The 21191-nt window shown below is 41.9% G+C and overlaps 1 protein-coding gene across 1 annotated transcript; it reads right to left on the bottom strand.

The window, feature by feature from the left end:
- Positions 1-629: 629 nt before the first annotated feature.
- DESI1 (desumoylating isopeptidase 1) lies at positions 630-18631 on the bottom strand. The gene is made up of 6 exons (XM_060777135.2): positions 18274-18631; positions 13630-13651; positions 12428-12497; positions 7890-7999; positions 6380-6502; positions 630-3994 (listed from the first exon to the last, which is right to left on the bottom strand). Exons 1-6 carry the CDS (start codon positions 18362-18364, stop codon positions 3901-3903), a joined length of 510 nt encoding a protein of 169 aa, XP_060633118.1. The 5' UTR covers positions 18365-18631; the 3' UTR covers positions 630-3900.
- Positions 18632-21191: the final 2560 nt, after the last annotated feature.

The raw sequence follows: 21191 nt of genomic DNA, 5'->3' as shown, positions 1-21191 counted from the left end.
CAAGGCAATTGGTTGAACAAAGGACAGACATCCTCAGACTTGTCACATACTTTCTCTGGGACAACTCCATCCATTGTATCCAAGTGTGTGTTTTCTTACCCAACTCTACAAAGAAATTACTTCACATGAGTTTTCTTAGACAATTAGTGTTTTGTTCAGTTCTGTCCTTTGAAACACAATCTACAGCACAGGATTCATGGAAGGTTTCCCATCCAAGTACTAACCAAGGTTGACTCTGCTTAACTTCCAAGATCAGACAGGAAGTAGTCCTTTATTTAGATGACTATCATCTAGATCTTCTAAATGCCTTTAAGAAGCATGGTATCTACAGATAAAATCCTTATCCCAATTAAAGAGTTGGAAAAACTGAACAGGCAGAAATGTAAGATTAATCGCATTTTTTCCTATTATGGTTTATACTCTAATGACAGGAAAATTTCACTCTTTGTTGAGCAATTCTGTGAAAGGCCACAGCTCCACTTGCTACACCAAGAAGGAGCCACTTATATGACTAAATTACCACCTACTTGTGTTACTAGCATTATCATAAGACAGTGCAGATTATATTGCATCAAGAAAAACAGTGAGATGTCAGCAGTGAAACACAACCAAAAAACAAATCAAATAAATCAGGTTTTGGTAAAGATTTTATTTTAATTATAAAACAGGGAAAAGGGAATCCCTCAGAAGTGGCAGACTCACCATTTGGGCTAAGCCTCTGCTCTCACAAAAGGGCTTTCAAGTTCCCCTGCCTATTGTCAGCCACTTTAGGTTGGAAATGCATCAATTTACATACATATACATGTCTTATACTTGTACATACTTATAAATACATGGGACTGAGTGTAGTGCTGGATGTATAGATGGATATCCTTTCCAATCACTCCAAAACTGGAACTCTTTACTATCATACGTTAATAGGTAGGGGATGTAACCATTAGGTAATTTATGCCCTTGAATGGAGAGCCAGTCTATAAATGCCACTTCTTCTAACATGCCCCACAATACATGGGCTCTAAGTGTTATTGCACGCAATGAAAACAAAGCTCTTCCTATCACAAGAATAGTAAACAACTCATTAAAAGTAGGAGAACAGATCAAATTCCTCGATGCAAGAGGCAAAATCTCCCTTCAGTGAAAATGAAACTACAATCCTGCATACACTTCTTTGGAAGTAAAGTCCACTGAAATCAGCAAGACTCACTTCTGCATAAACATTGCTAGGATCATACTGCACTTTCCAAAAACTGTGAGAAGGAAAGTGCTAAGAAGCATGGTCAAGTAAGTTCCAGGGCTTTTTCCATTCCTCCAGCTGAGCAGATGTATTAATCAGCTGAAGAAAGGCACACAAAAAAACAGACAGAAGGAATGTTTCAGATGGTATACATAAGTAAAAATCAACCAATTGGCATTTCCATAGCTGCAATCAACAAAGTAGATCCTTTTAAGTTTAGCAGAGCTGGAAAAAAGTAAATATATAAAATTTTGATGTGTCTATAAGGAATAGAGGGAAATAATTATTAAGTTAGTTATTCAGTGCTTTTACAATCATCAGCAGGATAATTTTATAAAGATATTACAATACTTTTTACCTGCTGATCTCGTCCCAACATAAAAATCCACATGAAAGCCAGTTAAAAGGGAAAAGAGGAGACAGGGGTGTTTCTAGAAGCAGAGGATGTCATAGTGAAAGACACAATCAGAACCAGATTCACTTCCATCTTTATCCATAGTCATAGCATTTTGCACCTGTTTTGTTTGCTACCAGAAAGGAATAACATCCAGCTGTCAAATTTTCAACTACATCTCCTGTCCACAGGTTTTGATGGTAGGAAGAGAGGATGAGATAGCAGCACTACCTCCTATTATATTTCTTTACTCTTATTATTATTTTCTTACTCTTTGCTGTAGTGAGTATTCTAGGTTTATTTCATAAGGGGAAGGCAGGCTAAGGGGCAGGGGGTACAGTAACCACATCCATTATTGGTGCCTCAACCTAAAAGAACAAACAACATACTTCCAGATTGCAAACAGCTTACATAATGAGTATGCCTTTTATATTGGGAAATTACAGTATTTAAAACTAGTATAAGTTAACTATTAATATTATATCTGAACATTAAGTGATTTTCTTGCCTTCTTGCCAGGCAGGAGCAAGAAATTGTCATTTTCACTTTGTACTTTTAAAACAGGCAAGAACCATGCCGCTCTCTGGAATACGATTTCCCATTATTTCCCTGAAAGTGCTGGCTAGAGCTACTGGCATTTTCTACCCAAAACATTTGGAGGGCTGCACAATTCCCAGTCTCTTTCAGAAGCAGTGGAGATCAGCTGGATGTCAAAGAAAAGGGATCAAGACTTCTAAACTAATTGAATTAACACCTGCAAAAAATGAATTAGGCTGCAGTTGTGGCAATATCTGTCTTAAGGTGTGTTCTTCCACAAACTAGTTTCAAAGGCGGAACCAACCAATGCTCCCCAATACCTCTATGGACATGCCCACAAAGAAGGGTAAACAAGAACCAGTAATATTATTCTTTTGTTTCTTTCATTGAATAACTCCTCCAATATTTTGGTAAAGATATTTGAAGGAAGACACTGTTTTTTGGACTAGACATGAGTCAAAACGGAACCTGGACTGGCAATCTCTTTTTGTGTAAAATTAAGTGTCTGATCTGAACTAGAGCTGCATTTGGGTAAGAATGGATCCAAGCACCACACAAATATTTTTGAACAGACCTGCTCAGTCTACATTTTTGAATCATTTGCTTGAACTAATTTTACTTCCGATGGTGGATATTCATTTTGATTGCGGATTCATTTCCAGAGTTGTAATTCTCACTATCAGCAGCCTATTCTCTGCCTCAAATTTAAATTTCCCACTATATTGGCTTTGTCTTCTTGAGGAAATAACTACGATAGAAGGTACGTGACATATTAGGCCCATATACACAGTTGCCTTCTTTGTAACACAAACACCCTGCTTAGAGTGAGATGTCCAGTCTAAGTTATTAGTAAAGGTATCTTAATTCAAGTCTGCGAATGAAGTGCAGGATTTATTGCACATGGCCTTGAAGAGTCCAAAGACTCCTTCTTGTTCAGTTTAGATAAGTGGTACTCAAACTGTGGGTCTCCTGGTGTTTTGGCCTATAATTCCCAGAAATCCCAGCCAGTTTACCAGCTGTTAGGATTTCTAGAAGCTGAAGACCAAAACATCTGGGGACCCACAGGTTGAGAACCACTAGTTTAGATACTCAAAGACAGATGGTGGTCTTTTTGTTTTTTGACGTCACTAATCTAGAATTAGGAAAACATCCTATGCTTACCATAGAGCTTACTCCCACTGACAAACTAAACTACATTGCAAATTTCAGAAGCATTACTTAAAATTATTTCACAGTGAATATTTTTAGCTATTTTTCTTCCTATAAAAGAATATTCAAGTTTAATATTGGCTTGGTATTCAGAACTTTAGTATTGTAAAACTCACACCTTTGGGGATACATCTGCTAGAAATACTGTACATTGGGGGAAAGGGTAATGGAAAGAAGCCAGTATGGCAAGGGATGTCTAAACCTAGTATACATTGTGCCATTTATGTTGCTCTTAGTCATGCTATGAGCTTTCTAATCCCAGTTTCTTAACAATGAATATTTCAAAAGCATCTGAAGGGAACCAAGACAAAAACAACTTAAGTAAGTAAATATGCTACTTGACTTTATCATCAATTTTTTTCTGGCAGCATCATGTCACATGCAGTCCCATAAATACTCTTTCTAGAAAGTCTTAAATGCCACCTTGCTGTGAACTCTGGCATGAAATTAAAAGACAGGAATCTGGTACACCGGAGTTTTAAAAAGAAATGCCTGTGGTGAATCGAGGCACTTCCCAATATGTCCGCTAGCTCTGTCCATTGTGTCTGCTGAAAGAATTTCCTCCAGGTGGCTGGATCTGGATAGAATCGAGGAGAGGCCGCAAAGCTTGTCCAAAGGGCCTAAAGTAGCAATAACAATTAAAGAAAGGGAAAGAATATGTTTATAGGTTCAAATTGCTCTATAAACTAATAATTTATCAATGAAAATTCAAAAGAAGGCTGCATCTAGTGAAGAATGAAGAACAATTTATTTATTTATTTATTTATTTACTGTATTTATACCCTGCCTTTCTCAACCCTGAAGGGGACTCAAGGCAACTTACATATATAGGCAACGATTTTATGCCATGTAGACATGAATACATAGTAAAATAAGCATATACACTAAAACAGCCATTAAAACATATCAAACCTTAAAACACTTATTCAAAACACGTTATCCAAAATTATAACTTATGGCCAGTCCAAAGCATAACTACTAAGGTTACATCCACAAAGACATAGGATGTGCTCATTTGACAGGCACAGTCCTTGACCCCTTCCACACTGTCATATAATCCACATTATCTGCTTTGAACTGGATTATATTAGTATACAGTGCAATATAATCCAGCTCAAAGCAGATTATTTTGATTTTTATATAGCAGTGTAGAAGGGGCCTTTTAAAGCAGGATACATAATGAACTGAGGCAGGACAGTGTCTCAGCCATCTGTAAACAGAGAGTAAAGGAGGCCAACACAAGCATATTTCTTACTCTCACTAAATGGGTATATAAGTACAGCATTTGATCGCATAATACTCGTACTCTCCTTTTGGGGAAGGCAAAAATGGGGTTTTGCCATTCCCCACTTAATAGTCACACCCTTAATTTACCAAACACACACTGCTGTTTCAAGACTGTGGGGCTTGACTTGGTTCCCAGCCAAAGCATGCCCCACAGCACCACAAAGGAAAGGAGGTTTATCCCCTATAGGGCTTGCAGGTGCCCCTTATTACAAGGAATTTTCTCTATTTGAGGGATGCAAAGTCTTTCTTCTTATACAAACTGAATGAGATACAAAATAGAATCTTTATTTTAGGATATGAGCCCTTCATAAAGATGGAAATGCATGCATCTATGCAATGTATGAATATGCTAATATTACAGAGAAGATTAATTCAACTCCATACTTTTATTTGGTATGTATGTATACTTGTTTATTGTTTTCAAATAGTCAGACCTTCATGTGAAGAATACCAACTGAATTTTTAAAACCTGGTACATTATTTGCCTCAGGCTAATCTGGAAGATGTATCAGCTTTTTAAACGACCCAAATCAGTGTTGTGCATTCAGAATTCCTGACGATAATGATAACAACAACAACAACTTTATTTATATTCTGCCTTATCTCCCTGGAGGGACTCAGGGCGGATTCCGAACATAAAAAGGCAAACATTCAATGCCTTAACATAATAACAATACACCCAGAGGCGGCCCTAGGTAATTTTCAACGGTAAGCAAACAGTATTTTGGCACCCCCCCCCCCAACCAATCATTGATATATATTTTCTGTTTGTCGTGGGAGTTCTGTGTGCCATATTTGGTTCAATTCCATCATTGGTGGAGTTCAGAATGCTCTTTGATTGTAGGTGAACTATACATCCCAGTAACTACACTTGCTGCACTTGCTCCCTTGCCTGGTCCGCTTTGGGTCCGGAGGTTTGCCTGAAGACCCCGGTGTGTGCACCAAAAGTCACCTCTTCTCCTGACTTTCTCCTCAGCCATTGGGACCAAGAGAGAGAGAGAGAGGCGGAGATGCCCACCTTTCCTGAAGGTAGGCGCAAAAACAAAGAGAGAGCGGAGGCAGGAGATACCTCCACCCGAAGGGTGTCTCTCTCTCTCTCTCGGTGCCAATGGCTGAAGAGAAAGTGAGGAGAAGAGGCGACTTTTGGTGCGCACGCTGGGGTCTTCAGACACGCCTCCGGACCTGAAGCGGGCCAGATGCGGTGGCTCCACCCCTTGGCCCACCCACGAATTGGGGAGAGGAGAGGAGGTGGGTGGAGCGCCGGGGGATTGGGAAAGGGAGCCGGTCATGGGGAAGGGATCGAACGTGGAGAACGATTGAGTGCCGGCTCTGCTCGCGCACCCGGTGGCCAGGTGGAGCAGGAACGAGAGGGGCGAGGTGAGGCTCAAGGGCCCGGCGCCTTTGGGAAGAGGATCACCCAGCAGCGAGGCAAGAAAGCCGAGGCTCCCCCCGGACTGCTAGGGCTGTTGTGAGCTGAGGGGGCGCTCCTCAAGTGGCGGTCGAGGGGCATTTACAGAGGCGCCTCTGCGCCCCTGGCAAAAAAAAGTGTTCTGCGACCACTTACTTCGCATAATGGATGAGCCGCCCCTGAATACACCCATAATAACTTGACAACCCAGCAAATTAAGAAGAGCCAAAGCTGATAAACTTGACATGCATAATATCAGTGTACTCATCCATGATGTTTCCTGAGCATATAAATATGAGATTCTACTCACGTTGCAAGGACTTCAGATGGAAGGTCAGTGATGTGGGAAGGAATCTTTCTTCCTGTTAAGAATTGTGCCACTTCGTTGCTGAATGTATTGCAGTTATGGTCAAAGAGATTATAAGACTCTCCACTGTAGTCCAAAAGAAGTTCAAGGAGAAAAAAATGTATGAAAAAATGAATTAGCAAACAAACAGAGACAAACCACATGCAAGAAAAAAAAGATTTAAAAAAGCAACTGCTTTTCATTGTGGTGGATTTCAGAACAAATTACGCATATTATTAAACTTTATTTATACCTCGCCACCATCTCCCCTCAGGGACTTGGTGCGGCTAACATGAGGCCAAGCCTGTGTGTGTGTGTGTGTGTGTGTGCACCCTTAAACATTTTCCTCCCCTTCATTTCATTTTTATTGCTGCTTAGGCCTTTTGGACAAGTTTTGGGGCCTGAAGTCAATCCAGAATAGATTCAGGCACCTGGAAGATATTCTTTCAGCAGACACAATGGACAGAAATATACATACATACATACATGCATGCATGCATGCATGCATGCATGCATACATATAAAAAAGTAAAGGTTGTCCCCTGACATTAAGTCTAGTCATGTCTGACTCTGGGGTGTGGTGCTCATCTCCATTTCTAAGTCGAAGAGCTGGCATTGTCCATAGACACCTCCAAGGTCATGTGGCCGGCATGACTGCATGGAGCGCCGTTACCTTCCTGCCGGAGCGGTACCTATTGATCTACTCACATTTGTATGTTTTAGAACTGCCAGGTTGGCAGAAGCTAGGGCTGACAGCAGAAGCTCACACCACTCCCCGAAATCAAACCTGTGACCTTTTGGTCAACAAACTCAGCAGCTCAGCGCTTTAACCCACTGCGCCACCAAGGGCTCCTTATACATACATATACATATATGATAATTTACACTGTAGCATTTGACTGTTCAAATGTTCACTCAGATACATGAGGCGTGCAAGGGCACAGCAGGTTCAGGTTTGCTTGTTAAAAGACCTGGAAGGTCTCTGCTTTTGCACTAGTGTGCTGTCATTAAGCAATTAATGGTATGAGTACTCACTAAGCAAGTTTAGATTCATTGTTACTCTTTTATGGCTGTATAAGAAGAATATGGGTTACATTTAAACATCTTAATGGATTCAAACTTCACAGAGTTCAACGAAAATTCAGTCCATACTTCCTATTAGGCAATCTTTAGCTTATATCTGAAATGAAATGTTCTATGACTTCACAACATTTGAGATAAAGAAAAGTAAGAGATACAGTTCACCTACATAAGAAACCTATGTATACTGTCTCAGTCTTTCTAATAGAAGATGATGAAATAAGACTTATGGAAAATGACTCCATGGTAAATCCTGCAGTGAAATCTCTATAACTCCAGGTAAACTAAATCATTTCTTTCATTTTAAAAGGAGCATGATCGTGGGATCTGTACCAAGTAGCTTCAACAGAATATTTCACAGAATATTAGAATACAAACAAAGCAGCATTCTCACCGGAATATAGATTCCCCCAATGAGGACAGGTATTCCAGGAAAAGGTCTTCCGAAACTTCGGTGCACCCCAAGTCTACAATGGTGTCCGGAGGTCCAAGCAGCGTCCCACCCTGTAAAATGTATATTCATAAGACACCAAGAGCAGTAGTTTCTCATTCTTGTACAAGGAATACATCATGGTGAAAGATTTATCATCCCCCTCCTGCAACTTGTGCATAGTTTATAGTAGAGGTTCTCTCAGCAGTGGAGCTCTTTTTGAAGCGTAAGTTTCTTGTGGAGCCCCAAGTAATGTTTATATATTATAATATATATTATATATAATGAATATATATCAGGCTTGGACAAACTTTCTGACCAACATAAGCTTAGTGTTTTGGTGGAAGACCCCAGGGGCCATCTAGTCCAACCCCTTCTGCCATGCAGGAAACAATCAAAGCACCTCTAACAGATGGCCACCCAGACCTAATAATAATAATAATAATAATAATAATAATAATAATAGTAATAATAGCAGAAACCCGAGGGACCATTCAGTTCAACTCCCTTCTGCCATGCAGGAAACAATCAAAGCACCTCCAACAGATAGCCACCCAGACCTAATAATAATTGTTGTTCATTCGTTCAGTCGTCTCCGACTCTTCGTGACCTCATGGACCAGCCCACGCCAGAGCTCCCTGTCGGCCGTCACCACCCCCAGCTCCCTCAAGGTCAGTCCAGTCACTTCAAGGATGCCATCCATCCATCTTGCCCTTGGTCGGCCCCTCTTCCTTTTGCCTTCCACTTTCCCCAGCATAATTGTCTTCTCTAGGCTTTCCTGTCTCCTCATGATGTGACCAAAGTACTTCAACTTTGTCTCTAGTATCTTTCCCTCCAGTGAGCATTCGGGCTTTATTTCCTGGAGGATGGACTGGTTGGATCTTCTCACAGTCCAAGGCACTCTCAGAACTTTCCTCCAACACCACAGCTCAAAAGCATCGATCTTCCTTTGCTCAGCCTTCCCTAAGGTCCAGCTCTCACATCCGTAGGTTACTACAGGGAATACCATGGCTTTGACTAGGCGGATCTTTGTTGCCAGTCTGATGTCTCTACTCTTTACTATTTTATCGAGATTGGACATTGCTCTCCTCCCAAGAAGTAAGCGTCTTCTGATTTCCTGGCCACAGTCTGCATCTGCAGCAATCTTTGCACCTAGAGATACAAAGTCTGTCACGGCCTCCACGGTTTCTCCCTCTATTTTCCAGTTGTCAATCATTCTTGTTGCCATAATCTTGGTTTTTTTTTACGTTTAGCTGCAACCCGGCTTTTGCGCTTTCTTCTTTCACCTTGATTAGAAGGCTCCTCAGCTCCTCCTCGCTTTCGGCCATCAGGGTGGTGTCATCTGCATATCTGAGGTTGTTAATGTTTCTTCCAGCAATTTTCACCCCAGCTGTGCATTCATCCAGCCCCGCACATCGCATGATGTGTTCTGCATACAAGTTAAAAAGGTTGGGTGAGAGTATGCAGCCTTGCCATACGCCTTTCCCAATCTTGAACCAGTCTGTTGTTCCGTGGTCAGTTCTGACTGTTGCTACTTGGTCCTTGTACAGATTCCTCAGGAGAGAGACAAGGTGGCTTGGGATGCCCATCCCACTAAGAACTTGCCACAATTTATTATGATCCACACAGTCAAAGGCTTTAGAATAGTCAATGAAGCAGAAGTAGATGTTTTTCTGAAACTCCCTGCCTTTCTCCATTATCCAGCGGATATTGGCAATCTGGTCTCTCGTTCCTCTGCCTTTTCTAAACCCAGCTTGAACATCTGGCAAGTCTCGCTCCATGTGTTGCTGGAGTCTTCCTTGCAGGATCTTGAGCATTACCTTACTGGCATGAGAAATAAGGGCCACTGTACGGAAGTTTGAGCAGTCTTTCGCATTTCCCTTTTTTGGTATGGGGATATAAGTTGATTTTTTCCAATCTGATGGCCATTCTTGTGTTTTCCATATTTGCTGGCAAATGGCATGCATCACCTTGACAGCATCATCTTTTAAGATTTTAAACAGTTCAGCTGGGATCCCGTCATCTCCTGTTGCCTTGTTGTTAGCAATGCTTCTTAAGGCCCATTCAACCTCACTCCTCAGGATGTCTGGTTCTAATTCATTCACCACACCGTCATAACTATCCTCAATATTATTATCCTTCCTATACAGATCTTCTGTATAGTCTCGCCACCTTCTCTTGATCTCTTCAGCTTCTGTTAGATCCCTGCCATCTTTGTTTCTTATCATACCAATTTTTGCCTGAAATTTACCTCCAATGTTTCTAATTTTCTGGAAGAGGTCTCTTGTCCTTCCTATTCTGTTGTCTTCTTCCACTTCCATGCATTGCTTATTTAAAAATAGTTCCTTATCTCTTCTGGCTAACCTCTGGAACTGCGCATTTAACTGGGCATATCTCCCCTTATCCCTGTTTCCTTTTGCTTTCCTCCTTTCTTGGACTACTTCCAGTGTCTCAGCAGACAACCATTTTGCCTTCTTGGTTTTCTTTTTCTTTGGAACGTACTTTGTTGCCGCCTCCTGAACAATGTCGCGGACTTCTGTCCATAGTTCTTCTGGGACTCTGTTTACTAAATCTAGTCCTTCAAATCTGTTCTTCACTTCCACTGTATATTCGCTAGGAATGTTAGTGAGATCATATCTAACTGGACTGTGTATTTTCCCTGATCTCTTTAGTTTTATTCTAAATTGGGCAATAAGAAGTTCGTGATCTGAGCTACAGTCAGCCCCAGGTCTTGTTTTCACCGACTGGATGGATGTCCGCCACCTTTGGCTGCAAAGGATGTAGTCAATCTGATTTCGGTGTTGACCATCTGGTGAGGTCCATGTATAAAGCCGTCTTTTAGGTTGTTGGAAGAGAGTATTCGTTATACACAGCGAGTTTTCCTGGCAAAATTCTATCAGCCTGCGTCCCGCTTCATTTTGTTCTCCCAGACCATGCTTGCCTGTGATCCCTGTTGTCATTTGACTTCCCACCTTGGCATTCCAGTCTCCTGTAATGAAAATAATGTCTCTTTTTGGTGTATTATCCAGTAGGTCCTGCAGATCCTCATAGAACTGATCTACTTCTGCTTCTTCAGCAGCTGTGGTTGGGGCGTATATTTGGATCACTGTAATGTTGAAAGGCTTTCCTTGCACTCGAATTGAGATCATTCTGTCATTTTTTGGGTTGTATCCAAGCACCGCTTTAGCGAATTTCTTATTAATTATGAAGGCTACTCCATTTCTAATGGAGAAGGCTACTCCTAATAATAATAATAATAATAATAATAATAATAATAATAGCAGAAACCCGAGGGACCATCCAGTTCAACTACCTTCTGCCATGCAGGAAAAACACAATCACAGCACCCCCTGAGTGGTGGGAGAGAAATAGGGTATTGGAGGCATGGAAGGCAAGAGGAAAAGGATCTGGGTGCTGAGGAAGGTGAGGAAAAATAGTATTTGGGAGCAAAGGAGGCGGGGGAACAGGCTTTTGGGGGTGAGGGAGGCAAGGAAAAAGGGCTTTTGGTGGCAAGGGATGTGGGAAGAGCAGGAAAGAGAGTGAAAGCTTGGAGGGGGAGGGGGAGGGAGGAGGAGGAAAGCACAGAGCCCCAAAGTATGCTTTGCAGAGCCCGAAAAGCTCTGCAGAGCACACTTTGAGAAGCACTGATTTGTAGTAACCAAATTCTGGAAGGTGCCTGAAACATTGCAGTCTGGGGGTGGGGAAGAGAAGGAAAGAGGAAAGCCTAGATCAGTGGTTCTCAACCTGTGGATCCCCCAGTGTTTTGGCCTACAACTCTCAGAAATCCTAGCCAGTTTACCAGATGTTAGGATTTCTGGGAGTTGAAGGCCAAAACATTGGGGGACCCACAGGTTGAGAACAACCAGCCTAGATTTTAGCTTAAAGAGGAGCAAAATATTTGGCCAGCTAGGATAAGCAATTTAAAACCTCAAAATTTAATGTACTATACAAAGAAAGCTATAGCTGCAGAATGATGATACATAGGAATGCAAAGGAAGCATAAAAGGTAAAGGTTTCCCCTTGACATTAAGTCTAGTTGTGGCCGACTATGGGAGGTGATGCTCATCTCCATTTCTAAGCTGAAGAGCTGGCGTTGTCCGTAGATGCCTCCAAGGTCATGTGGCCAGCATGACTGCATTGAGTGCCATTACCTTCCTGCCAAGCTGGTACCTATTGATCTACTCACATTTCATGTTTTTGAACTGCTAGGTTGGCAGAAGCTGGGGCTAACAGCAGGAGCTCATCCTGTTCCCCGGATCTGAACCTCTGACCTTCTGGTCAGCAAGTTCAGCAGCTCAGCGATTTAACACGCTGTGCCACTGGGGTGCCCAGCATACAGAAAGCTTTATTTTGGTTCTCAGAGTTTTGGATCATGAAGTAGTTAATGTTCACTATCTAGAATTTTATACTTTTTCTATATAGGGGACAAAATGGAAATCTATGAGGAAAATAATGATACAGAGGAAGGAATAGAAAATATATTCTGAGATTGCTATACTTACAGGAAGACAGCTGGAGATCCCGCCACTACCATAGAAGAACTCATCCCTGTGGACAACTATGGAGGTATGCCTAAGAGGAGTGGGGGAGAAGGCCAGAAATAAACAAGAAACAAATTACAACTGGGACTAGACAGATCATGGGCAATAAATAAATAATTAAAATAAAACTCCTAACTCTAAGATTCTATGATTTTACCATTCTACAAAACCTTTAGTCCGACATATTATTAAATAACTAGATTTTTAAAAAGATTATTGGCTTCATCTAATTTTAGCCAGTATTTTCTGTTCTATGTACTAATAAATGCAAGTAAGGAGCAAAATGTTGCAGCGTAGAACGTTTCTGTTCAGGGTTCCAGTCCATTCCATTTTTCTGCCCTGGGTTCCTCCCACCCCCATTCCCTCCGCCAACAATTGTTGGTTTTTCATAATCTCTCAGGCATGCTCTTAATCACTAGGCATGCTCTTAATCTTAATCATTTTGTGTCTTCTGCCCTCCATTTCTGGCTTCAGATTGTTATGTGCATTCACAAACATGCACAGAATGGTGCTCACTGCTAGCTACATTAAAATAATGGGATTCTCCTATTCGTTTCTACAGAAAATTCTCACTCTGTCTTTAGGGATATTTTTTTTAAAATTCTATTAAAAACCCAGAAAGAAACAATATGAAAAATGAGATGGATCATCTTTTCCATGTTTCTCCTTTCCTATTCACTCCTATCTGTTATTTTCCCCACTCAGTTATCAGTTTGCCTCTTCTAAGATGGTTCCTGCCCCATGCAATTTTATTTTTAAATTGAACAATTAAAATGCAGCTTAATTAGTAAGTACATCACTTTCAAAGCCAAAAGCCTGTTCCATTACCAAGCAAATAATTAAAAAAACCAAAAGCCTATTAAGCAATTAAATGCTACCACCCTACACCTATCTAATGAATAAGGCATCCTAAGTTAGTTCACTTACTATTTTAGGGTGAGGGTCCTACTGTAAAAAACAAATAAAGTTTCCTTGCATATATCGAATGCTAGAACAATGAAGTGCTACAGTCATTAACCGCCAAAACCCAGGCATTGTATTCAAAAGAATAGGCCAAGTGCCTCATTATAGTAACTTCCACAAAATATGTTTTGTGTAGAAGGTGACTATGAACATGTTTGACAGTATTGAAACACCAAATAATTTGAAATCTGGTGACTCACCAGATGCCATCCAGCTGTTTACCTATATAAAGAAAGAAGAAAAATAATCATCAGCTGTACATAGAGAAGCTAGCTAGTTCCCACAGCCTTCTCCGTTTCATACAGTGTTATAGCGTTGCTTTCCTAACCAGTAAAAAAGACAATATAATCTCTTCCAATATGAAATGTTAGAGTTGGCATCTGACTTAACAGGGAACAATTCATACCCAGAATTTGGAGATTTGTCTTAACTGCTACCGAACTGTGTCAGGTTTCCTAGAGGCAACATGTATCAACATGCAATCTCTATCGGTGTGTGTGACCGTAGAAATATAGATCAAGTTATGTGCTGAGTTATTTCCAAACACACTCTTATTAACCTTATACGTATGCTAACCTTATAGACACTTACTAGCTTGTGAACAACTTGGAGTAGATGATCAAGCAGAGCAACATTTTGTAATCTCATGAGAGAGTCATTCTTCCTACTCCACCTTTCAAAATGGTAGCAACTATTGAAGTTACAAGCTGGTAATTTTTTTGTGAGTTTATATGTAAAGCTATACTATGATGATTCATGGTAAAGTGTTATCTGCAAGGCCAGATCACAGGATCTTAGTCAGAAAAATTACTTATTTGTTTTTGACTAACCATATCTTTCTAATAAATGGTGACACATTGGATGCGGTTAGGCTTGACAAAGAGAATAAAAGTGATTTTTTAAAATGCTAATATAAAAGAATTGCTAAGAACACTTCTCCTGCCCAGTTCCCAACATGTGTTCAGGCTTCATTTCTGTACCTGTGAGTTTGGTAGTAGGTTCCACCAAAAACAATTGGTTTACTCTTACACATAGGAGCAAGGTGTAAAGATTCTTTAACTAATTTAAAAGGAAAACATTCACTGTCATTCACTCATATTATAAAATAGAAGCAAATATTCTATCTGAAGAAGAATCATCATATCTTGCCTTTAGGGAAAATACTGGGAAGAGTTATTTAGAGAGATGTATACTCAGGTAAAGGAAACGGGTGTATTTCTTCAAGCTGTTTGGGGGTCCTGAAAAATAGTTTTAGTGGAAAAAGGAACTTTTGAATTCATTACACACACTTCTTTGTTGGGAAAGTAAAAAAAACAACCCAATAAGGATGAAGTTGCATAAGTATGCAATACTAGGCTTAGGTTTTCTTAGAACAGAGTTCAGTGTGGGAGGTACTAAATGAGTTGCTTGTTGTGGGACACTTCTTGGTCATGGTGACAGTGCAAACTCAGCATTGTAGACACAGAACCAGGAAGAAAGCAGAAACAGAGCAATGGTTTTCATGGGAAAATGTAATGATCATTATTAACATCTCATCTTTACATTGAAAACAAGATCAAAGCTAAACAAACCAGAAACTCCTTATATAAGGCCAAGGTACAGTATGATTTAGCATATGCAACAACATCAATGTTGACATTTAACTTTAATCAGTGTATTAATTCGTGTAATCAGCAAAGTATTCCTATTTAGGGTTAGTGACAAGAGTTCTACAAACCTGCCATTTTCCGTCAACCAGGGCTGTGTATGCTTTTTTTCATCCTGATCTTTTAAAACCTCTTTTAAAGGCAATGAGATTTTTCCAAGTAAGAAGGTCACTTTGGAGTTAGGCAATTAGATTCAGCACTGCTCCAAGCATGTCCCATTGTTTATGCAGATGTGGACCCTTGTGCAGGGGCAAATAGAACAACAGGGACTTGAAGGCAAATCTAATGAGCAACTCACCACTGGCAGAATGAGATCCTTACCATAGGCTGCCATTTGTAAAGAGTTAAGACTGCTTTATAGTCATGTAATTCCGAAAGAAACCACTTTAAGGTTTCAGTTGTGATTTGGACCGTGCTCCTAAAAAACCCCCAGTTAAATCAAAGGAACTTCCTTCCAAGTGAAAATACATAGCAAGGTACTGTCAAAAACACATTTTAAACTTTTTTTATTTGCAAAGTGCCTTTATCTCGGCAATGTCTTTAATTAACCCAGAGAACTCTCTTGCCTCTCTAACACTATGTATTTTCTTTTTAAAAACATCATTCAAACCTTTACTATTTTAATTGTTTTACAAACGAACTGCACTAGCAGTGGAATTGGTTTTGTCTGTATGCCTCAGATACATAAATAGAAGAAAGGGCTTCAACTGCTTTAATGTCATAGCAAGTAAATCAATGCCTTTCTTGCTGCCATTATATTTACACTAACTATTCCTTTAAAAACTTATGATCAGCATTTATAATACAATTATCCTACTTTTGAATACCATATCACTTTATACAGCTCTGTGTGTGTGCACACCTTCAAGTCACCTGCTGACTTATATGACCCTATGAACTTTAGAGAGTGTTTTTAAGCAAGGAACACTGAGAGATGTTTCTGCCAGTTCCTTCTTCTGAAATACTGGCTGAGCATCCCTTATTCAGAATTACAAAATGCTCCAAAATTGTTTGCATAGGTTTCCGAGACCAGTGACACCTTTGCTTTCTGATGGTTCAAGATACATCAACCTTGTTTTATGCACAAACTCATTGGTGATATTGTATAAAATTACCTTCTAGCTATGTATATAAGGTGTAGGTAAAGGTTTTCCCCTGACATGAAGTCCAGTCATGTCTGACTCTGGGGTGTGGTGCTCATCTCCATTTCTAAGACGCAGAGCTAGTGTTGTCCGTAGACATCTCCAAGGTCATGTGGCCGGCATGACTGCATGAAGCACCATTACCTTCCCACTGGAGCAGTACCTATTGATCTATTCATATTTGCATGTTGTCGAACTGCTAGGTTGGCAGAAGCTGGGGCTAACAGCAGGAGGTCACCCTGTTCCCTGGAGTTGAACCGGCCGGTCAGCAAGTTCAGCAGCTCAGTGGTTTAACCCACTGAGCCACCGGGGGCTCCTACATAAGGTGTATATGAAACCTAAACTAATTTTGTATTTAGACTTGGGCCCCAACTCCAAGATAATCTCACTATGTATGTATATGTAAATACAGGTATTCCAAAATCCAGGATAACAAACACTTCTAGTCCCAAGCATTCTTGATTGGGAAAACTCAACCAGATAGCCTTTAGAACCTCTCATTCAAGAACTAACCAGGGCTGACCCTGGTTAGCTTTAAAGATCAGGTGGGATCTGGTGCCTTGTACGCCTTGCTTAAATGAGACTTAGTCTCAAAGGTCCCCCAACACTTATTCTTTGCCATGCAGGAGTGGGGCTATCTCTTATAAAACTGCTACCTGATAGGGGTTTTATTGGTTTTAGGGTGTTGATATAAGTTTAAGCACACATCCTAACATTCTCTGTCTGGAAGAGAGTCACCTTGGCAATGGGTTTGAGAAAATTATACTTAAAGCCAATCCCTGCTATGGGCGCCACACCCACAACCAACATTTTTAACGTAACTCAGAGTGAAAGTCATGGCTTAGTCCCTATCCCAGTGGTTCTCAACCTGTGGGTCCCCAGGTGTTTTTGGCCTACAACTCCCAGAAATCCCAGCCAGTTTACCAGCTGTTAGGATTTCTGGGAGTTGAAGGCCAAAAACATCTGGGGACCCCAGGTATAGCAGTGGTTCCCAACCTTTTTTTTTTTTTTTGACCAGGGACCACTCTTCAACATTAGTACCAAAAGGGTTACGAATCAGTTTTTGGTCAACTTTAGATTCAATTTAGTTATTTGGGGTGCTGATTCAGAAAATTGCATTGGATAGACCACATCAACTCTAGTTTCTCATACAAACATATTCCATCCAGTAGTCACCATCTGCTTGCCCACAGAAAACCATATTTAATAAGCCTCAGCACTGTAAGAGAGTTTCATGAGATCAGTCGCTCTCGTTGCAATGGTGTAGTAACAATGAGGCTGTGGACCATATTTTACTTCTTGCGAACCATTGGTGGTCCACGAACCACAGGTTGGGAACTACTGCTATATAGTTTTGTTCTAGTTGTTCCAGACTACGTGTCCGAATGTATCTCCTGCCATGAACCATCATGAAGTTTAAGATCTTCAGGAGAGGCCCTGCTCTCGATCCCACCACTGTCGCAAACACGGTTGATGGGGATGAGAGACAGGGCCTTCTCAGCAGTGGCCTATGTAAGGGGGGGGGGGGGGGGACTCAGCGCGGCAATGAATTGACCCGGACTGTAAACTTGTGCCCTCCAGATGTTTTGGACTCCAACTCCCTTCATTCCTAACAGCCTCAGACCCCTTCCTTTTCCACCTCAGCCGCTTAACCTTGGCCCTCCATGTGTTTTGGACTCCAATTCCCACAATTCCTAACAGCCTTAAGAAGCTGAGGGGGGGAAAGGAAAAGGCCTGAGGCTGTTAGGAATGGTGAGAGTTGAAATCCAAAACACTTTGAGGGCCCAAGTTCGCCCATGCCTGATCTACATTGTAGACTTAACGCAGTTTGACATCTCTTTAACCGACATGGCTCAATGCTATGGAAATCTGGGACCTGCAGTTTGGTGAGGCACAGCACTCTTGGACAGACAGACCTTGTAGAACTACAGCTCCCATAAGCATTCGGCCATGGCAGTTAAAGTGGTGTCAAATATTAAGAATATTTCACCCTCAGATGGCATTTCTTCCTCCTCTTGCCGTTCCCCCACCCCATCCGTTTTTCGGTGTATCTTACCGAGCATGATGGGGCTGAGGCGCCGAGCCATGCCCTTGGACAGGTCGTAAACGTAGAGCTTCACCGGGTGCAGCATCGGAGGCGAGTCCATGGCATTGGCGGAAAGGGGCGCCGCCGACAGAAAGGCCCTGAGAGCCAAGCAGCGGGCGGTTGGGAAGGAGAGCTACGGAAGCCCAATTGGGCCCCAAAAGCTCCTGGCGGCGGCTCGGACGGTGCCCACCAACTGACAGGAGGGGACGAGAAAAGGGAGGGGGAGGAGGGCAGCGCAGAAAAAGGGAGCGCGCCTTTCACGCATGCGCCGCCCCCACACGAAGAACCCGCCTGCCTGTCACGGCGCCCTCTGTGAGGGAACCGAGCGAAGGAGCCGGGAGGCGGGGCGAGGACGGGTTTCCCTCCGGGCTATTGGTTAGAACGTCAGGGTTTCCCTCTCTGCTATTGGTCAGAACCTGAGGAGGAGGTGGAGCTTACAGCCTTTCACGAGATGTAACTGGGTAGAGAGTTGCTGGTGGGCGGGGTTACATTCCGGGGGCGGGGAGACGTGACTTGCATAAACAAAAAAAGGCCTTCGCGTGAAGGTGAGCAACAATTCCATAGGAAACTGTTAATAAGGGCCTTCCTCACCAAGGGATCATAGAGGTATAACGGTGTTTTGATTGCTATGGCAACCTCGTAGGGCTTTGGAGTTGAACGTTCCAGTGCCTTACTGAACTACAACACCCAGAATCCAACGGGGTTCATTCATGGCAGTTGAAGTGGAACTATAGTGTTCTCCAGATGGTTTAAAATGATGGGTTTTAAACTATAGACCGATTGTTTCCATATGTATTGTTTTTCTAGAGGCTGGATGGCCATCTGTCAGGGGTGATTTGAATGCAATATTCCTGCTTTTTGGCAGGGGTTTGGACTGGATGGCCCATGAGGTCTCTTCCAACTCTTTGATTCTATGATTCTATGTGGTTTTAAACTGATTTTATAAAATCTCCGAAGCTCTAGGTGCTCTAACTGCCTATTACAGGGAAAACCAACTGATTCCTAATCCATCTAAAACACAGACATGTGCCTTTCACCTTAAGAACAGACAAGCATCCCGAGCTCTGAGGATTACCTGGGAAGGAATCCCACTGGAGCATTGCAACACACCCAAATACCTGGGAGTCACTCTGGACCGTGCTCTTACCTACAAGAAGCACTGCATGAACATCAAAAAAAAAGTGGATGCTAGAAACAATATCCTACGAAAGCTGACTGGCACAACCTGGGGATCACAACCAGACACAGTGAAGACATCTGCCCTTGCGCTATGCTACTCTGCTGCTGAGTACACATGCCCAGTGTGGAACACATCTCACCACACTAAAACAGTAGATGTGGCTCTTAATGAGACATGCTGCATTATCACAGGGTGTCTGCGCCCCACACCACTGGAGAAATTACACTGCTTAGCCGGTATTGCACCACCTGACATCCACCGGGAAGTAGCAGCCAATAGTGAAAGGACCAAGGCAGAGACATCTCCAGCTCATCCCCTGTTTGGGTATCAGCCAGCACGTCAACGACTTAAATCTAGAAATAGTTTTCTAAGATCTACAGAGACACTCACTGGAACACCTCAGCAAGCGAGAGTCCAAAAGTGGCAGGCTCAAACCCAGAACCTCAACCAATGGCTGATACCAAATGAGAGACTCCCCCCTGGGCACACAGAGGACTGGGCGACTTGGAAGGCGCTGAACAGATTGCGCTCTGGCACCACGAGATGCAGAGCCAACCTTCAGAAATTGGGCTACAAAGTGGAATCCTCAACATGCGAGTGTGGAGAAGAGCAAACCTCTGACCACCTGCTGCAATGCAACCTGAGCCGTGCCACATGCACAATGGAGGACCTTCTTGTGGCAACACCAGAAGCACTCCAAGTGGCCAGATACTGGTCAAAGGACATTTAACCAACTACCAAACTCACACATTTTGTATTTTCTCTGTTTGTTTGCTTTGTTCTGTTAGAAATGTAAAATAATTTGACTGGTTATCCTGACACGACAAATAAATAAAAAAATAACTATAGACCGATTGTTTCCATATGTATTGGTTTTCTATATGGGTTTAAACTGATGTTATGTATTGTTTTTAATTTGTTGTTCCACATGGTGGATGATGATGCTTAAAAGGTAAAGTCCAGTCATGTCTGACTCTGGAATGTGGTGCTCATCTCCATTTCTAAGCCAAAGAGCCAGCGTTGTCTGTAGACACCTCCAAGGTCATGTGGCCGGCATGACTGCATGGAGCGCAGTTACTTTCCCTATTGATCTACTCACATTTGCATATTTTCGAATTGCTAGATTGGCAGAAGCTAGGGCTGACAGCGGAAGCTCACGCTGCTCCCTGGAATCAGACCTGCAACCTTTCGGTCAACAAGCTCAGCAGCTCAGCACTTTAACCCACTGCGCCACTACTTGTCTATAAAAAGCTCCTTTGTGGGATTAATGTAACTCAAAAACTACTGGCCAAATTGCCACCAAATTTGGCCACAAGACATCTACTAACCAAAGGAGTGACCAGAACTAAATTTTTTTTTGTCATTTGGGAATTGTAGTTGCTGGGATTTATAGTTAACCTACAATCAAAGAGCATTCTGAACTCTACTAATGATGGAATTGAACCAAACGTGGCACACAGGACTCCCATGACCAACAGAAAACACTAGAAAGGGTTGGTGGCATTGACCTTGAATTTGGGAGTTGTAGTTCACCTACATCCAGAGAGCACTGTGGACTCAATGATGGATCTGGATCAAACTTGGCATGAATATTCCATATGCCCAAATATGAACACTGGTGGAGTTTGGGGGAAATATACCTTGACCATTGGAAGTTGTAGTTACTGGGATTTATAGTTCACCTACAATCAAAGAGCATTCTGAACCA

Source organism: Anolis sagrei, chromosome 5 (genome assembly GCF_037176765.1).
Source record: "Anolis sagrei isolate rAnoSag1 chromosome 5, rAnoSag1.mat, whole genome shotgun sequence".
Taxonomy (NCBI): domain Eukaryota; kingdom Metazoa; phylum Chordata; class Lepidosauria; order Squamata; family Dactyloidae; genus Anolis; species Anolis sagrei.
Note: the sequence above shows the minus strand (reverse complement) of the source record. Positions and strands in the feature narration are given on the sequence as shown.